Source organism: Geospiza fortis, unplaced genomic scaffold (assembly GCF_000277835.1).
Source record: "Geospiza fortis unplaced genomic scaffold, GeoFor_1.0 scaffold1, whole genome shotgun sequence".
In the NCBI taxonomy this organism is placed as follows: Eukaryota; Metazoa; Chordata; class Aves; order Passeriformes; family Thraupidae; genus Geospiza; species Geospiza fortis.
In genome coordinates this window covers 2506508-2521127 of record NW_005054320.1, presented here as the reverse complement: position 1 = coordinate 2521127, position 14620 = coordinate 2506508, and the positions used below count along the sequence as shown (strand labels likewise).

General features: G+C 49.7%; 2 protein-coding genes across 4 annotated transcripts in view; one reads left to right on the top strand and one right to left on the bottom strand.

Annotated features, from left to right (window-relative positions):
* Positions 1–822, top strand: part of CFAP44 (cilia and flagella associated protein 44) — a 37602-nt gene extending 36780 nt beyond the window's left edge. The window contains exons 32-33 of the mRNA XM_031056630.1: positions 38–172; positions 688–822. Coding sequence (XP_030912490.1) covers positions 38–172; positions 688–822 — 270 coding nt within the window. The remainder of the gene's footprint in view (positions 1–37; positions 173–687) is intronic.
* A 1314-nt stretch (positions 823–2136) lies between these two features.
* Positions 2137–14620, bottom strand: part of BOC (BOC cell adhesion associated, oncogene regulated) — a 54368-nt gene continuing 41884 nt past the window's right edge. Inside the window, exons 8-21 of one of the 3 annotated variants that reach the window (XR_004081676.1) lie at positions 14475–14606; positions 13624–13922; positions 10763–10925; positions 10062–10172; positions 8660–8866; positions 7655–7836; positions 6437–6542; positions 6130–6252; positions 5284–5505; positions 4672–4898; positions 4007–4086; positions 3183–3376; positions 2612–2848; positions 2137–2322 (exon numbers count right to left, since the gene is read on the bottom strand). Coding sequence is in view for 2 of the 3 variants with exons in the window: in XM_031056631.1 (XP_030912491.1) it covers positions 2664–2848; positions 3183–3376; positions 4007–4086; positions 4672–4898; positions 5284–5505; positions 6130–6252; positions 6437–6542; positions 7655–7836; positions 8660–8866; positions 10062–10172; positions 10763–10925; positions 13624–13922; positions 14475–14606 (2231 nt within the window). In the remaining variant the exon portion in view is untranslated. Of the gene's footprint in view, positions 2849–3182; positions 3377–4006; positions 4087–4671; positions 4899–5283; positions 5506–6129; positions 6253–6436; positions 6543–7654; positions 7837–8659; positions 8867–10061; positions 10173–10762; positions 10926–13623; positions 13923–14474; positions 14607–14620 lie in introns of all 3 variants that reach the window. The other 2 variants (XM_031056631.1, XM_031056632.1) reach the window with 2 other exon arrangements.

The window sequence follows — 14620 nt, the reverse complement described above, 5'->3', positions numbered from 1 at the left end:
CTCTCTCATCCCAGATCAACTTTTTACATCTTTCTAGGAAAGAATTGTAGCCCTGCAGCATCAGCTAACGAAGCTGACAAGGGAAAACACCAGCAAGCTGCACCAGCTGAACAGGTTTTGCCATGAAAAGCATCAGCTTGAAACTGAACTGGAATTACTGACAACTGGTCAGGTGAGCCTTGTAGCCACTGCAGTGCTTGCAGGTTTGGGACTGTTCAGAAATAGGTAAGTGATCATCTGGCCCTCCCCAGCTCCCTGGTCTCACATCCTGCTCTGCAGTCAGCAGTTTGGGCTAGGAGTGGGACAGGCGGAATGGCTGCTCCATACCTTACCATCTCTGCAATTTCTTACTTTGCTACTTTCTAAGACTGAAATGAACTAATTTCTAATTAAAATATGCCTTGAAGGAATTAAAAGAATATTCCTTTGTTTACATGGAAACAGTCATATTACAGTCATGTAACAGCATTACAATGAGAAGTGGATTTATTGCTCTGTACCAGGGAGTTAGTCTAAGTTAGTGAACCTTCAGTCTTTCACATAGTTCTGACTAAGGTGGGGAAAAGTCATGGGTATGTCCTGGTTCTTGGCAAGCTTCACTTTCCCTGTTTGAAATAAATTTCCACTGTTCATTCTCCATGTTTTCTAGGAGCCAATTTTTTCCTCTCCATTTTCTTTTATCTACAGGGTGGAGAATTTGAGGGCACCCGAAGTGCTGACATCAAAGAGACAGCCCGGCTGGAGTCACGGCTCATGCACATGACTTGTGAGGTGGCCCTTCTGAGAGAGGAAATCAGCCAGGGCAGAGTAGATGAGATGTAAAAGAACTTGCTTTCCTTAGCAGAAAAGGTGGGTGCCTCTTTCTACAAGCTTTAGCACAAGACTCTGAGATTCAAACTCCCTGCTCAGAAATAGTAACTAGTCACCCTTAGAATTAACTGTGGCAGCAGTCATGCCCGGAAGTGCACAGTTAATTGTTTTGGCTATCCGGGGGTTTAGTTGTAAAGAGATGTATGGTTTTTTTCCATCAAAATATGACTGTAGCAACATATTTGGAATAAAAAATAGCAAATAAAACTACTAAATACTGTTATCAGTTCATTGCAGAGGGTTGCACTGGACAAGGTGCGCTGTGTGCGTCCATGTGTGTGTATTATGTCTGTGTCTATCTTCAAACAAGTGGCTGTGGGAAGCTGGTTTGAAGTTTCCTTGGGGCAAATATTTATTCTCAAAAATGGTAAAAGAAGTCTGCCTCGAGCAAGCATTTGTTACTGTTGAGCAGCAGTGGCCCTGCTCTGCTAACTGAAGAATCCAGAGACACGCTGCTGGCCAGGAGAAAGCAAAGGGGTCTTTCTCCTCAGGGAAGGACATGGCATTTGCTGGCAGGAGGAGGGTGTAACAATGGAAAGTCAGCCCATAATTCCACTGGCTTGCAGCTGCCTGATCCGTCAGAGGGCCAAGCTGTGTATGTTTCCAGGTATTGCTCTTTTTTGCCTCTCTCATTTGGTGTGGTGGCAGTATGTGATCATTTACAGCATTTACCCTGCCTGATTGTGAAACCTTCCTTCATCCCCAGGGTGGAGGGGTTGTGTTCTTCCCATGCAAGGCTCCTGAGATGGTAATTTTTAATTGAATAAATTAAAAAACCTCCAGCTGCTCTTGCTGTTCCTCTCCATTTCCCACCTCTTGCCACAGTTCTTTGTGTCTCTGTCTGGTGTACACTCAGCAGGCCTCCAGCCATATCCCAGCCAGGCACAAGAACTTCCTGCTAGTCCCAGCACAAGTGTGTGAATGGTGCTCGTGCAGCCTACCCTTACAGGGGGTCCCTGCTGAGGAATACACCTGGTGCTGGGAGCTCTTGTGCAGCTGCAGGTTGTGCCCTGGGAGGTAGGAAATGGCTGGAGCCCCAGGCGAGGGGCTGTCTGGCACCAATCCCTTGCCTAACAAAGGACAAGGACATACAGTGCCAGCTGGGTGGCCACATACCCAGAGACTCAGCTGGAGACAGGGAACAAGACCCCAGACTCAGCATCACCAGTGTCTATTTGGAAAACTAACTGCAGGAAAAGGTCACCTTTCCCCAGATGTCCTGCTTGCTGTATGTCTGCAAGTAAAAAAGAAAAGGCTCGTTCTGTGTGAGGAATCAGCTTAGAGCCAGGCACAGCAAAGACTAAAGCCTTTATTTTAGATGTTAAAGCGTGGATTTGTCTTTACAGATAGGCAGCTGCAGATGGCGTGTATGTGAAAGGTTGTTTAAGTTGATTAGGCAGAGTGCGTAACTCCAGTTCATTCGCAGGAGCGTGTTCCTGGAACAAACTTTTCCTGTGGGTGAAAGGAAAAGACCTTTTAGGCAGCATTATTTATTGTGAAACCCTCGCTGCAAGAGGGTGCTGGCAGCTCTGTTTGGACCCATGTCCTGCAGTGTCCCTTGTCCAGCTGTTTCCATTGTGTGCTGTGATGGTGCCACTGAGAGCTGCTGCCTTGTTTCCTGGGTCCTCCCTTTGACCTTGCTGAGGATGCCTTTTGTCTCCATAGCATTATAAAAGGCACATATACATCTATATACAAGTGCATAAATATATAAATAGGGGTGTTATACAAAAATAAATACCCTTTCTCTTTTTCTCTTTAGAATAAGTCTTTTGCAAAAGGCAGCTTTGTCCCTAGCTGGTGGGAGGATGAGTCTCTAAGGGTCTCAGTGGTGGAGGGCTGCTGTTCAGATGTCTTGGTAGGTCCTGACCCAAAGATGTGATCACTGGATTCTGGGCATGGAGATCTCCTCTGGACTGGCAGCAGTCTAGTCTTTCTACCTCTTCAACTGGCACCAGCCCTAAGCAGCAGGGGCTTCCTGAGGGGGAAAGGAGCAAGAAATTATTACAATGCACACTGGAAACAGAGATGCAGTGGAAGGTTTCAAGTCAACAGTTCACTTTTTGAGGAGGGGTACTCTGATCAAAGAGGAAGATCTGCATTCTGAAAGTCTGTGTGGGAATTTGATGCCATGATCACACAAAACAAGTTTGATCTGCACTACAGGGGTGGATCAATGGATGAGGTCCTAGGGAGATGGATTCATATCACTTGAATACAAGCCAACAGAAAGGCTGTGCAGTGAGATTTCCCCTCAAGAGCAGCCTAAAATGATGAGATGCAGGAGGTATGGAGTTTCCCAAACCACTGACCTTGGTGGAAGAGGGTATCCCGTCGAGCATCCAGGCTAGGCCCTCCCACTTTGCTTCCTATCACTGGATGATGGAGGCCAACAAAGTGCTCTTGAAGGTGAGGACAATCATCTTGTGGCTGAAGAAGCTGGTGAGTGGAGTCATCTGGGAGACTGTAGAGGAAAGAGTTGTCTTCTGTTCTGGAGCTGGGCAATCTGGGGAAGCAAGCAAAGAGGTTTAGTGCTGTTTACAGAGCTTTCCTCCTTGAAAGATCTAACTTATGTGTCAGCCAGTTCATCAGTGCTGTGACACAGAGCATTCCTAAATGAAGGGAAGAGCAGAAATTGGGATGTACCAGTGGTATGGGAATGAGGTGATGTGAGACCTGGTATCCATGACCCAACAGCTGGCCAGTGCCACAGGAGCTGAGAGGAATAGTGCCTCACAGGGAGCACGGTAATGAAGAATGTCTGAACAGTGAGACACAAAGCACTCACTTTGTGTGAGGGCAGATTCTGGGGCAGCTGTTTATCAGCATCAATCACAGATGTTTGCTTCTCTCATCCTGCTTTTCAGTCTCCCACTTAGAAACAGGAGGAGGAAAAGGGGACAGAGGGGAGTAGGTCTTGGCCACCTCTACAATTAAATTATTCCTTCCTGAAATCCTAAGAGGAATGAGTTGTGTGAAGAGAATTTAGACAAAGGTGTCCTAGTGCTGGAGCGTGGATTTGTTTCTCAAGAGCTGGGACTGATAGGAGTGTATTGATGGCACGCCTCTGTGAGGATGTAGTCTTATGGGTCCCAGTAGATTGTTCCGCCCTCTCTCTCCACAGGCCAGGACTCACCTGGAGGGCTGGTAGTCTTGCTGGGCACTCCCATTCTGCAGCACTCCTGCCTGCAGCAAGGCGTTGGTCTCCTCGTGCGACTGGAAGGAGAGAAGGATTCTTAGCAGAGCACTGGCACGAAGCAGCATTAAGAGGCAGTTGCTGATCTGTGAGTCAGAGCCCTGGGGCAGACTGCTGAAGCTCTTACAGCAGAAGGCAGAAAAAGCTGAAACTGTTTCTTTTTGCTACTGAGGGCAGTGAAACTGAGCACTGAAAAACTCACTTTACACTTACCGCTGAGTGAGTGGGGGATAAGCAATTTATAGTCTCAGCTCTGGCACTGCCTCTTACCCTTTTACAGACAGAGTCCTCAGCACTGTCAGTCCCTGTGAGCTTTGCTGAGGGGACACAGGAACTGTCCCATACGAGTCGCCTTTTCTCACTGCCTCCTCCTGCCTTAAGAGGCACCTGGCCCAAGAAACCACCCCTTCATCTGTGTTTTGGAGTCCTTCCTGTTCCCCCCATGCCTCAGACTTCACTACAAAGGGGAAGTCTCTTTTGGGAAGCCAGCCTTTCCACTTCTACATGCTGCAAAGTGTGCCAGCCATGCCTGGAGAAGCCCTCTCACTGCAAGTGTGGCCTCCAGCTCATGACAAACCAGCTCTTGATTCCAGGTGTGGACTCACCTGTGGCATTTCATCGGGGCTGTAATCTCGGGGCTTGGTGCTTGCATACCCCACTCCTGCAGAGGTGCAGATGCCATTCAGATGTGCCCTGCTGGCATAGGGCTGCCCATTAGCAAAGGGATGTCCATTGGCACGAGGAGCAGAGATGCCTCTCAGAGGCACCATGGTGTACTGGCAGGATGACACCAGCAGCCCAGCTCCTGGGAAGCCCATGTCAATGGTTTGCTCTGCAGAGGGAAGGAAAAGAAAGTCTGAGGCAAAAATTAGAGGTAAAGTCAAGCTTGTTGAAGCTCAGCATGTATAGGGTTAGGCTGTCCTATCAGGCAGCTATTTTGGCATCCAAAGCACTCTTGGAGATAAATGGTGAAAAGGAGCCCTTTCCCCTAGTCCCAGAGGTTCCTTTGCAACAAGGCAAGCAGGACGAGGGACAAACAGTGGCCTTTGTCTTTATGGGGTTCCACAGGACATCTGAGACTTGCCCTCTGTCCATCCCTTCCCTGCTTCCCAGAACTCTCTCACATTTTGGGTATTTGATGCAACTACACCCTGGGTCAGATTTAATCCACAGGCAAACCATATCCTGTAAATCAGCCCCCAAGAAACAACCCTTACTCTGCTTGGACCAAGCTCTCCAAAGGCAAAAGGGGATGAAAGCCACAATGAGGAGGACGATGGATCCCAGCACAACGCCTACAATCAAGTATGGCAAGTCGCTGGACCGGGCCACCATGGCTCCTGTCCCCAGGCCACTGTGCCCACCACTGAGTGGGGGACGCTGCTGAGGGGGCACTGGGGAGGGTGGAAGACGACCTGGCAGACCAAGAGACTTCCGAGCTGTGGAAGGAAGAGAGAATGTTAGAGACATGGCAGATGGCACAGCAGTCCAGGGATGTTAATGCTGCTGTGGAGCAGCCAGACTTCTATGGTGGCTTTAAAGAAGCACTGCTGGATGACAGGAATTCTAGGCTGATGCATATGGCAGTACAGACAAGGCCTCTGTGCTTGGCTCACAGCTCTGCCAGATCTGCTTGTGGACTGCTCAAGCAAAAGCAAATCCAAAATAGCTTCTCCATAGCACACACTTAGACTTAGTGCTGTTCCTGTCATGACAGTGCAGCTGCTTTGAAGACAACATGGGGCCTGCTTCTAGTGCAACATGGAGTTCAGCACAGCAAGGGAAAGTGAGCCCTTCTGCTTCCAGTCACCACCCATGTGATAGGCAAACAAAAGGTAACTGCTGCTCTGAGGGACAGCAATGGACTCTGCCCAAGGGGTGAGCACAGACTGGGCACACTGATCAACAGCATGGACAACCCTGTGTCTCTCTTCTCTCCAGTGCTGCCTCCACCACTTCACTGGAGCTTGGGTAATGCACTGTCAGGCAGGGATGGTTCCTGCCCTGCTGTGCTCCGACAGCTGCAGGCAGGGAAGACAGAGCTGCCCTGGGAATCCACTTACCTTTGGTTTCACAGATCATCACGTTGCTGAACTCACTTTCACCTCCCTCATTGAAGCACTGCATCTTAATGTCATACGAGGTCTCTGGCTGCAGGTGGCTGATGGAGTGCCAGTACCGATCTCCTGAGGAGGAAACAAACACATGGAGCTCTTAACTTCCTCAGGGAACAGGCAGTTGGCCCAACTCTGCAACAGTGCTTGGTAAAGCAGCCTGGACAGCCGCTGCCTTTTGTGCACAGGGCTCCTTTTGGCTGTGCTGTCTTCCAGCAGGGAACAGTGGTGGGACCAGTCTCTCTATTTCTCCTACCTTCCACCACGTCCTTCTTGTAGTCACTGTCATTGTCACTGTCAGTGGGGCGGTAGTAGATGTAAAATCCATGGATGGGAGTGTTGTTGTTGCTGGCTGGAATGTACTGCAGAGAATGGAGAGAGAGCAGAAATTAGCAGAGATGTCCATGCTCGTATTGTACTAGGTGAGGAGCAGCTGGGATAAATGGGATGGGACAGGAAGATAACTTAGCAGAGGGACTTTCCTTGTGTTGCCATTGGTTTGCACAATGAGGGCTTCCCTACAAAAGCCCAGTGCTACTTGCTACTTTCAAGCTTTGCTTCTCTCAGGTAACAGACAAGCTGTGAATCTGGGCCTGTCACTCCAGGCAGCCAGTGCTCTGCTCCCTCTAAGCAGCCTCAGACAGTGATTCAAGAGAAAAAAAATCCTGAACAACAGTGACTCAGCTGGGCATGAGCAAGCACACCATCAACTTGACTTCAGTAGGCTCATGGCTTCCAGACAAACTGGGTCTTGCCATGAAATGGTCACTGCAGGAGCTTTGTGTTTCTGAAGACAGCTCTCTTCCTCCCCCATACCCAGGGCAGTACTGTCCCAGCTCAGTGTGTTCTTGCTGTCTTTCACCCAGTACTTTATCAGCTACTGTTTGAGTTTAAATGAACAGCAGTGCCCATCCTGCCTTGTGGCAATTTCTGGCTAGAAGCAGCTAGGAGAGGAAAGCAGTGCATCCTTCTGAATAAGCTCTAAGCTGTTGAAAACACTCAGATATGGTCTTGTTATCCAAAAGATCCTACCCACTCCTAAAAATCCTCTGCAGTGGTCTGCTGTAAATGATTATCAACATTTAGGATTGTTACCCAGCAAATGAGAGCGAAGGACATATCTGCTGGAAAATACTAGGAGAGAGGAGGTGCTAATGGAGCAAGCAGCCACCCCATGCATTGTTCAACTGTGCTTATTGAACAAAATGGTCGAGACCCCACAGTTATCCATTGAAATCTTCCTGTATACAATGTGGATTCAGATGGAAAGAGTTCCCTAGGTTCTGTGACTTCCCGCCCTTCTATGCGTTCCAAGGCCAGTCCTCCTTTGGCAGAGACAGCTATTGGATCCCAGATCCATTTGTGCTGGTGACAAGCACCAGCGTGGTAACCTGGAGGACGTGTAAGCTGGGCAAGGAGCACCCACACACCTGGTTCTTGCCCCTGCAGTGCTCCCCACCCCCACGAGCCTTACCATCCACTTGAGCATGATGGTGGTCTCGTTGATGGCGTCTGTGAAGGTGATGTAGGGCCCGGCCACGGGGCGCTCGTAGACGCGGTTACTGTACCCAGACACCACATACGGCCGAGACGCTGCGCTGGGCTCGCTCTCTCCCAGGATGTTCAGTGCCCGGACACGGAATTTATAGGATGTGCCTACGGGGGAAAATAGGAAATGAAACGGTTGCAGGGACTGGAGTTTTCCAAAATTTCTACTGTCAGCATGGCCCTGACTGTGAAGAGAGGCTACATCTCCAGAAAGCAGAGAGCCTACAGCAAATTTACTGTGGAAGTACAAACACTGAATGGCCACATTTCAACCATGTTCTAGATGGAGCCTGCTTTTATTTACCTTCCCCAATTCCTGTCTGGATGGTCCAAAGATCAGATAGCAGTTTTGGAAGGTGTGCAGGGGGTTAAGAAATGCCTGAAAGGATATCCTGGCCTGAAAGCAGGTATGGAAACGTCTTCTTCCTCTACTTCATGGGAATTAAGTACATAAATATCAGTTCAAAACTCAAACCCTACGTAATTTTTACTCAAACATCATTTTACTGATCTTTAGTTTGGGGTAGTTATGTTCCCCTTTTAAGCTGTCCAGCTCCGTGATGAAATCTTTTCTCATGTGAAGTGCAATGGGATTTGTGTGCCCATCTGTCTTGCCTGTGACTAAGGAAAGTTCTGTTCTGTCTTGTAAAAGGCAAAAGCAAATGCCTTTAGTAACTGTATCCTGTAATAGAGAAAAACATGCCTAAGCCTCCCTGAGGGAGGTCAAACCTATCCTGGTCTCTGCAGCTGGAGAAATTGGAGAAGCATCTGCAGCTTTTTCCCCACGCACCTAGGGCAGGAGTCAGGGAAGCTTTGTTTTGCTCATGCATGCCAGGGCTGAGCAGGACGTGACAGATCGTTAACCATCCTACAGGGACCCTGCAGCCTTCCTACAGACCTCCAGGAAGCAGGGAGGAGAACACCTGCCTACCTTTCTCCAGGCCTGGGATTTCCACAGAGAGGCGAGAGGGAGGAATGTCACTGGTGGCCAGGACCCAGTCTCCCAACTTTTTCAATTTCTTATACTCCACGCGGAAAGACTGGATGGGGAACCCGCCATTCCCACGGGGGATCCAGGTCACGTACACAGATGTCTCTGAGGCCATGGAGATGGTTGGACGGTCCGGTGCTTCTGGAGCTGCAAGGGACCCAGAAGGACATCAGGACGTGAAACATATTCTTCTCACCCTGTCTGGAGGATCCTATGGCTCAGCAGTATGCAGTGAAGGACTACCTGCACTGCACCCAGCCACATGCTCTGCAACTCCTGAATGTTCTTCATTAGAGCTGGCACCCCCAAACCCTCAGGCTTGTGCCCACAAGCACCTTTTACTCCTGCTTGCATCTTGCTCCTTTTCCACTCCTGGCTCAAGTAGGATGACACAAGGTTTGAGCCGTGATCACCCGTCATGGGAGGGAAAGCAGTGTGAGGGGTGGATGCAGGGCTGGAGAGGGAGCAAAAAGCCTGGGTGATGTGGAAGCAGCGAGCAGGGGGAGATTGATGCTGGGGACAACCAAGTGTAGGAGATAGAAATAGAAGAGATTGAGAAGGAACAGCTGAGAAGGAAATAAGGAGAAGTTCTGAACTATGGAAATGCAATTTGATAGGAAAACAATCAAAAGATGGGGGGAAAAGAGATGAATGGAGCTATGGATATGAAAATAAAGACAACAAATAAATGAGTATGGAGGATACTGAAGGATGGGACCTCACAGGATTAGGATTGAAGGAGAGAATTTCACAGAAATGATAAAGGCAATAGTCATGATAGAGACAAGGTGGGAAACAACAAATTAGATTGACCAGTAAGGATCTGATGTTTCTCCAGTGCAGCAAGATACCCAAATGGAGCACTCTGCACCTGTAGAACAGGAACTAATTGGCCCTAGCTAGGGCTTGGCTGAGAGAGGAGGATGCCAGGACATGCAGGATGGAACTTGGTCCCCGTTCCTCCCTCACACTCCATCAGCACCCACTGGTGCAGTGCAGTTTGTTGCTCCTGTGCCTCACACATTCACAGATTCCAAGACAGGGCTTTCTAAACCCTCTGTGTGGAACTCAGAAAAAGGCAGAGTTGCTGAGACGTCCTCGCACTAAAGGTGGGGCCAGGCAGTGGGATTTGCCTGCTCTCCAGGACTCACTGTCTCCCAAGGCCAGTAGCAGGGGTGTCCAAGAAGGACCTCGCCTTGTCAGAGCTAGAAACCACCCATCCAGCACTGCAGTCTTGATTTACCCAGTGGAGACTTCAACCCCAGCATGGCCTGGCCACTGCAAACCACAAGAGACCCAGCACCCCTCACCCTCCCCAGTGCCAGTTCTGAGAGGGCCTTACGGGACAGACGGCTGTTGTCGGCCTGGTTACTGCTCTGCGTGCTCGTGCCTGGGTCATCCCTCTGGATCTGCTGCTCTTTGCTGGCAACAATCTCTGGTTTTGGGCGCCGGCCTATGCAGAAGGGAGAGGTGGCATCAGTAACAGAGAGATGCACTCAGAATTAACTTTTGCTGTGATGAGGAAAAAAGATATACCCAGACAGGATGTGGAGGTAAGTACTTCCTGGACTCCAACAGCCCTAGGGGCTCAAAGCACTCAGCCTGCTGGCAGGAACGAAAGCTAAAGGGGCAGATTTGTTAATAATCCCCCTCAAATTTAATTTTCTACAACTTTTAATTGGCTTTCTTGAAATGTTGCTAGATTTCTGTCTCCAGGCAGAGGATGGATTAAACAATCTCTTGACATTTATGTTAGACACATTTTCTACAGTTCTGCAGGTGTTCAACTGAGACACCAAGGGAAGAAGGGACTTATTCTAACCTAGGAATAAGTTGGAGGATGGATTGGAATTTTCCCCATCCTACCCTCCACTTTCCCTTCTGACAGTTGCTCTAAGCTGAGGACAGATGGGTTTCCAGAGCAGAAACACTCCCATTGCCCAAAGGCTGGTGCTTTGTGCCTCAGGGCTGGGACAGGATGTCTCAGAGGGCCCCTCCCCTGACTCAGAGCAAACGGGAACCCAGGGAAGGTCTGTCCTTTACCGGTGCGGAAGGTCACCATGGCTGTCTGTCCCTTGCCAGCACAGTTGTGAGCAGCCATCTCCACCTCGTAGAGGCTCCCAGGGTCCAGCCTGGTGAGGGTCAGGCGGTGCTGCGAGGCTGGGACATCCCTCACAGCCCAGCTGTCCGAGGCATTGGTGACCTGCTGAGAGACCAGTGCAGGTGTTGCAGAGCTTGACGCAGGCTGGGCTTCTTGTGGGCACTGAGCTCTGAAACTTTATTAGTAAGTTGTGTACCAACCACATTTACCTTCCCTTCCTTCTCAGCAAAGGAAGGAGATGTTTCCAGCCTGATTTTGCAAAGCAATTCAGGTATAAGCACGACAACTCACCCAACCCCAGAGTGTTTTCTTGACCCCAGGGTTCAGTCAGCCCTGTTCTATCCTCTGGTTCCCTTTGATACCACCACCCCTCTATATGTGTAAATCTCCAGAGCAGGCACAGCCCCCAAAATGCAGCATTAGCCACAGGACTGAGCTGCTCTAGGAGCCAAATCTCTCCTGCAGCCCAGCTGCTGAGCTGCTCATTTAGATACTGGCCATTTCTGTGGGACGAGGTACCCAGACACAACCTTGTTTCAATGAGTTTTATCCAGCCCCACCCCTGGCACTTTGGGGCTGAAATGAAGAACCATAAGGCTAGAGCAAAGGTTTCTGCAGGGAAGAGACTGTGCACGGCTATAGCCCTCAGAAAAGCTTGGAAACACAGGGTGTTTTCTTTTGTGATACCCTGATGCCCCATGCAGAGGGGGAGGGAAGGTGGAACCTTCCTCCTTCTCCCCAGCTGCAAAGATAATATTTTTGCAGGCAAATAGGCAGGACACTGAAGTGACCTGGTGCCAAAAGGAGAATTAGTAATGCAGGCAACGCAACAGAACGGAAATGCCAAGACTCTGCTGTATCATTCATCTTCCCCAAGCGTTTGACACTGACTGATTAATGCCTGCCTCGTTTTATTTTTATTACTGAGCCTGCAAAATTGTGAGGCCAAGGAGGGGAGCCCTAAAGACTGCTAATATCCAGGAAAGAGAAAGAGAAATTCTTAAGAAACAAAAATAAGGGCTGCATGGCATCTGAGCTTGCAGGCTGCTCAGAGTTTGAGGCAGTGTAGGAACAGGGTAAAAAGAGACATTCACAGACATTTTCTAGAGAAGAAGCAGAACCTTGCCCAGTACAAATGTAGGTCTCCTGTCAGTAAGTCTAACTTTCTTTACAGCCGTCTTCTACACAAAGAGTCTTTTCTTTTGTCGCTAAATTGATTCCTTCCCTCTCCACACACATGCTTTTCCAGTCAGAAATGTCAAAACCAGATCATTATATAACTTGATCCTAAGGATCTTGGATAGAAAGGGACTCTCTTAAAACAAGTTTAAGGGTTACTGGGACTAATTCTCTTCCACACAATCCTTAAGCATCCCAAGAAAAGAGTCTCCAGCTGAGAATTTGGACTACACTGAAAACATATTACTGCAAACTGTAGTGACCCATGGCAACCTTCACTGCCCCACTGCCTCTTCCAGGTGAAGCGCTGAAAAACAAATCAAATGTGGACAAACTCCAAGGCTGCAAGTTAAGATTGCAAGCAGAATTGGTAGTTACATGATACACCACTGGAGAATAAATCTCTCCTTGGCAGACAACCAGAGCCAATAGTATGGGGATACTTTTGGCATCTTTGTTTTTTATTTAAGCTTGCCCTATTGTGTTCCTGTCCAGCATCTTCTCCCTTTGTTTCAAAGGGCTCTTTAAAGAGATGGTTAGCTGAAATCCTCATCCTAATTGTTTTTAGAAAGAAATCAAGGATTGTAACAGTGTTCTCTTACACTATATTTTCACAAAAGCACACAATTCCAGGAAGACAGATACATATATTCACATGTACATGAAAAAACTGCCTTGCAGTGGGTGGAAATCCCAAACATGCGATCTGGCATGTTTTTGGAAATACTCAAACCCTCTGGGGTTTGAGGCAAAACCTGCCTCTCTACTGCAACTCCCTGCCTACTTAAAGGAAAGAAAAGCAGCAGACAAAAAATCTCAAGCCTCTTTTTCCCACTTATCCCCAGCAAAATGGAAAGAGATACTTTAGAACTCAAAACCAGAATTTTTCCCTCAACAATGCTTCACCATTTAAAGAACCTGCTGGGCTACAGCTGTGCCTGCACTGTGCCCATGGTGCCGTGAAGCATCCCAGAGGGAGGAGCCCTTGGGCTCCAGCAGGACTTGGCCGTGCACTATGTGCTCACACTGTGCCACCTGCTAGCAAGGCACTCCATAGTGCACTGCCTTCCAGCTTCAGGAATAAATCTGGGGGATAAGGACCTTCCCAGAGGATTAGCATGGCTATGACAGTTCTCTGCTGGCTGCTCACACTCACTGAGCATGGGCACTTTGGTGCTGCTGAGCAGGGCATGCACATGCAGTGGAGAGGCTGCTGCTCTGTGTCCTGCAGCCTGTTCAAGGCAGAGGTGTTCCCGTGGCTTGTGCCAAGACAAAAGCATTCCAGAGCAAGTCATTGTGCAACCTGCCCTCAGGGCTTCCTACCTATGCAAGCACACAACTGGGACTTGGACATGGAAGCTACTGGGAAGTGTGTGCATGTGCCTTCTGCATACTTAGGCAGGCAGGCACTGCCACTGAGCTCTTCCTCAGCAAACCTCCTGTCACAGCCTGTATCCATCACACCTCAACAGGCTGAGGCTGCAGCTCAGGAGGTCCCACTAACCAGTGCCACCAGTGAGCAATGGGTGCCCCTGCCCACGGAGCATGAAACACGTGGTGAGGCCACCACCCTGCCCATGGCATGGTGCAGAGGGAAGATGGGAGCAGGGCAAAATAGTGATACCTTGCGATGCTTCACCACGTAATAGAGGATGGGGGCTCTGCTGTCAGGCCGGGGTCTCCACACCAGGTCGTAGCTGTCTGTCTTGGATGTCCGTGGAGAACTGAGGATGATGGGGGCTTCAGCTGGAGTCACCAGCTCTTTGTTGGCTACACACTGTGGAGATGCCGCTAGAAGGGTTGTCCCAGGCTTTGGCAGTCCAGCTGTATCCAAGGGCAGCTTTAAGGCGCTGTCCCTGGAAGGTGGTGTTGGAGGTTGAGCTGAGTCCAGCTGGGCATCTCGCCCAGGGTTGAGTGGAGCTCCTGGAAGACAAGGTGTCACAGCAGGGTAAATGCCCATCCCAGTCTGTGGTTAGGGCAGAGCTGTGAGCACTTTGTGCGGTGCTGCCTGCTGTACCACTCAAAAAGGTATTGGCAACAACCCCTCCTTCCCCTGCTATAAACCACAGGGCTCCCCTGTCTCTCTGCAGTCCCCTCTTACCATGTGTAAGTTCAACAGGGTCCAAGGAATCAGGTGGTACCTCTCCTACCCCAGGTGAGTTCAGTTTTTAAGCTCTTGCTCAGTGCAAGTTTAGAGGCAGAGCTAAGCCATGGGGTGAGGCACTACACCCAGATGTCTTTTGTCTCTTGTGTAGAGATCACCCAAATGTGCACTCATGGCCCTGCCCTTAGAAGCAAAACTGGTGTCACGTGTTCCCACAGGAAGATATGGAGACCTCAGGCAGAGCAGCACTAGCAGTGCAGGTTAAATAGGAAGCAGGGGCAACACCCCGACTTTCTTCCCCTGCTTCCCCTGTCCTTGTCCTGTCTGTTAGGCTGTTACTGAATGGCCACAATGTGGGGAGAGGGGCTTACCCGGGCCGGCTGTCCTCAGCTGCACCATGGCTTGGGCGCTGCCCACCTCGTTCTCGGCCATGCACTGGTAGATGCCCTCGTCCTCGGGCCCCACACGGAGCAGCCGCAGCGCCCGGCGCGACAGCCGCAGCCCGTGGCGGCCCGCC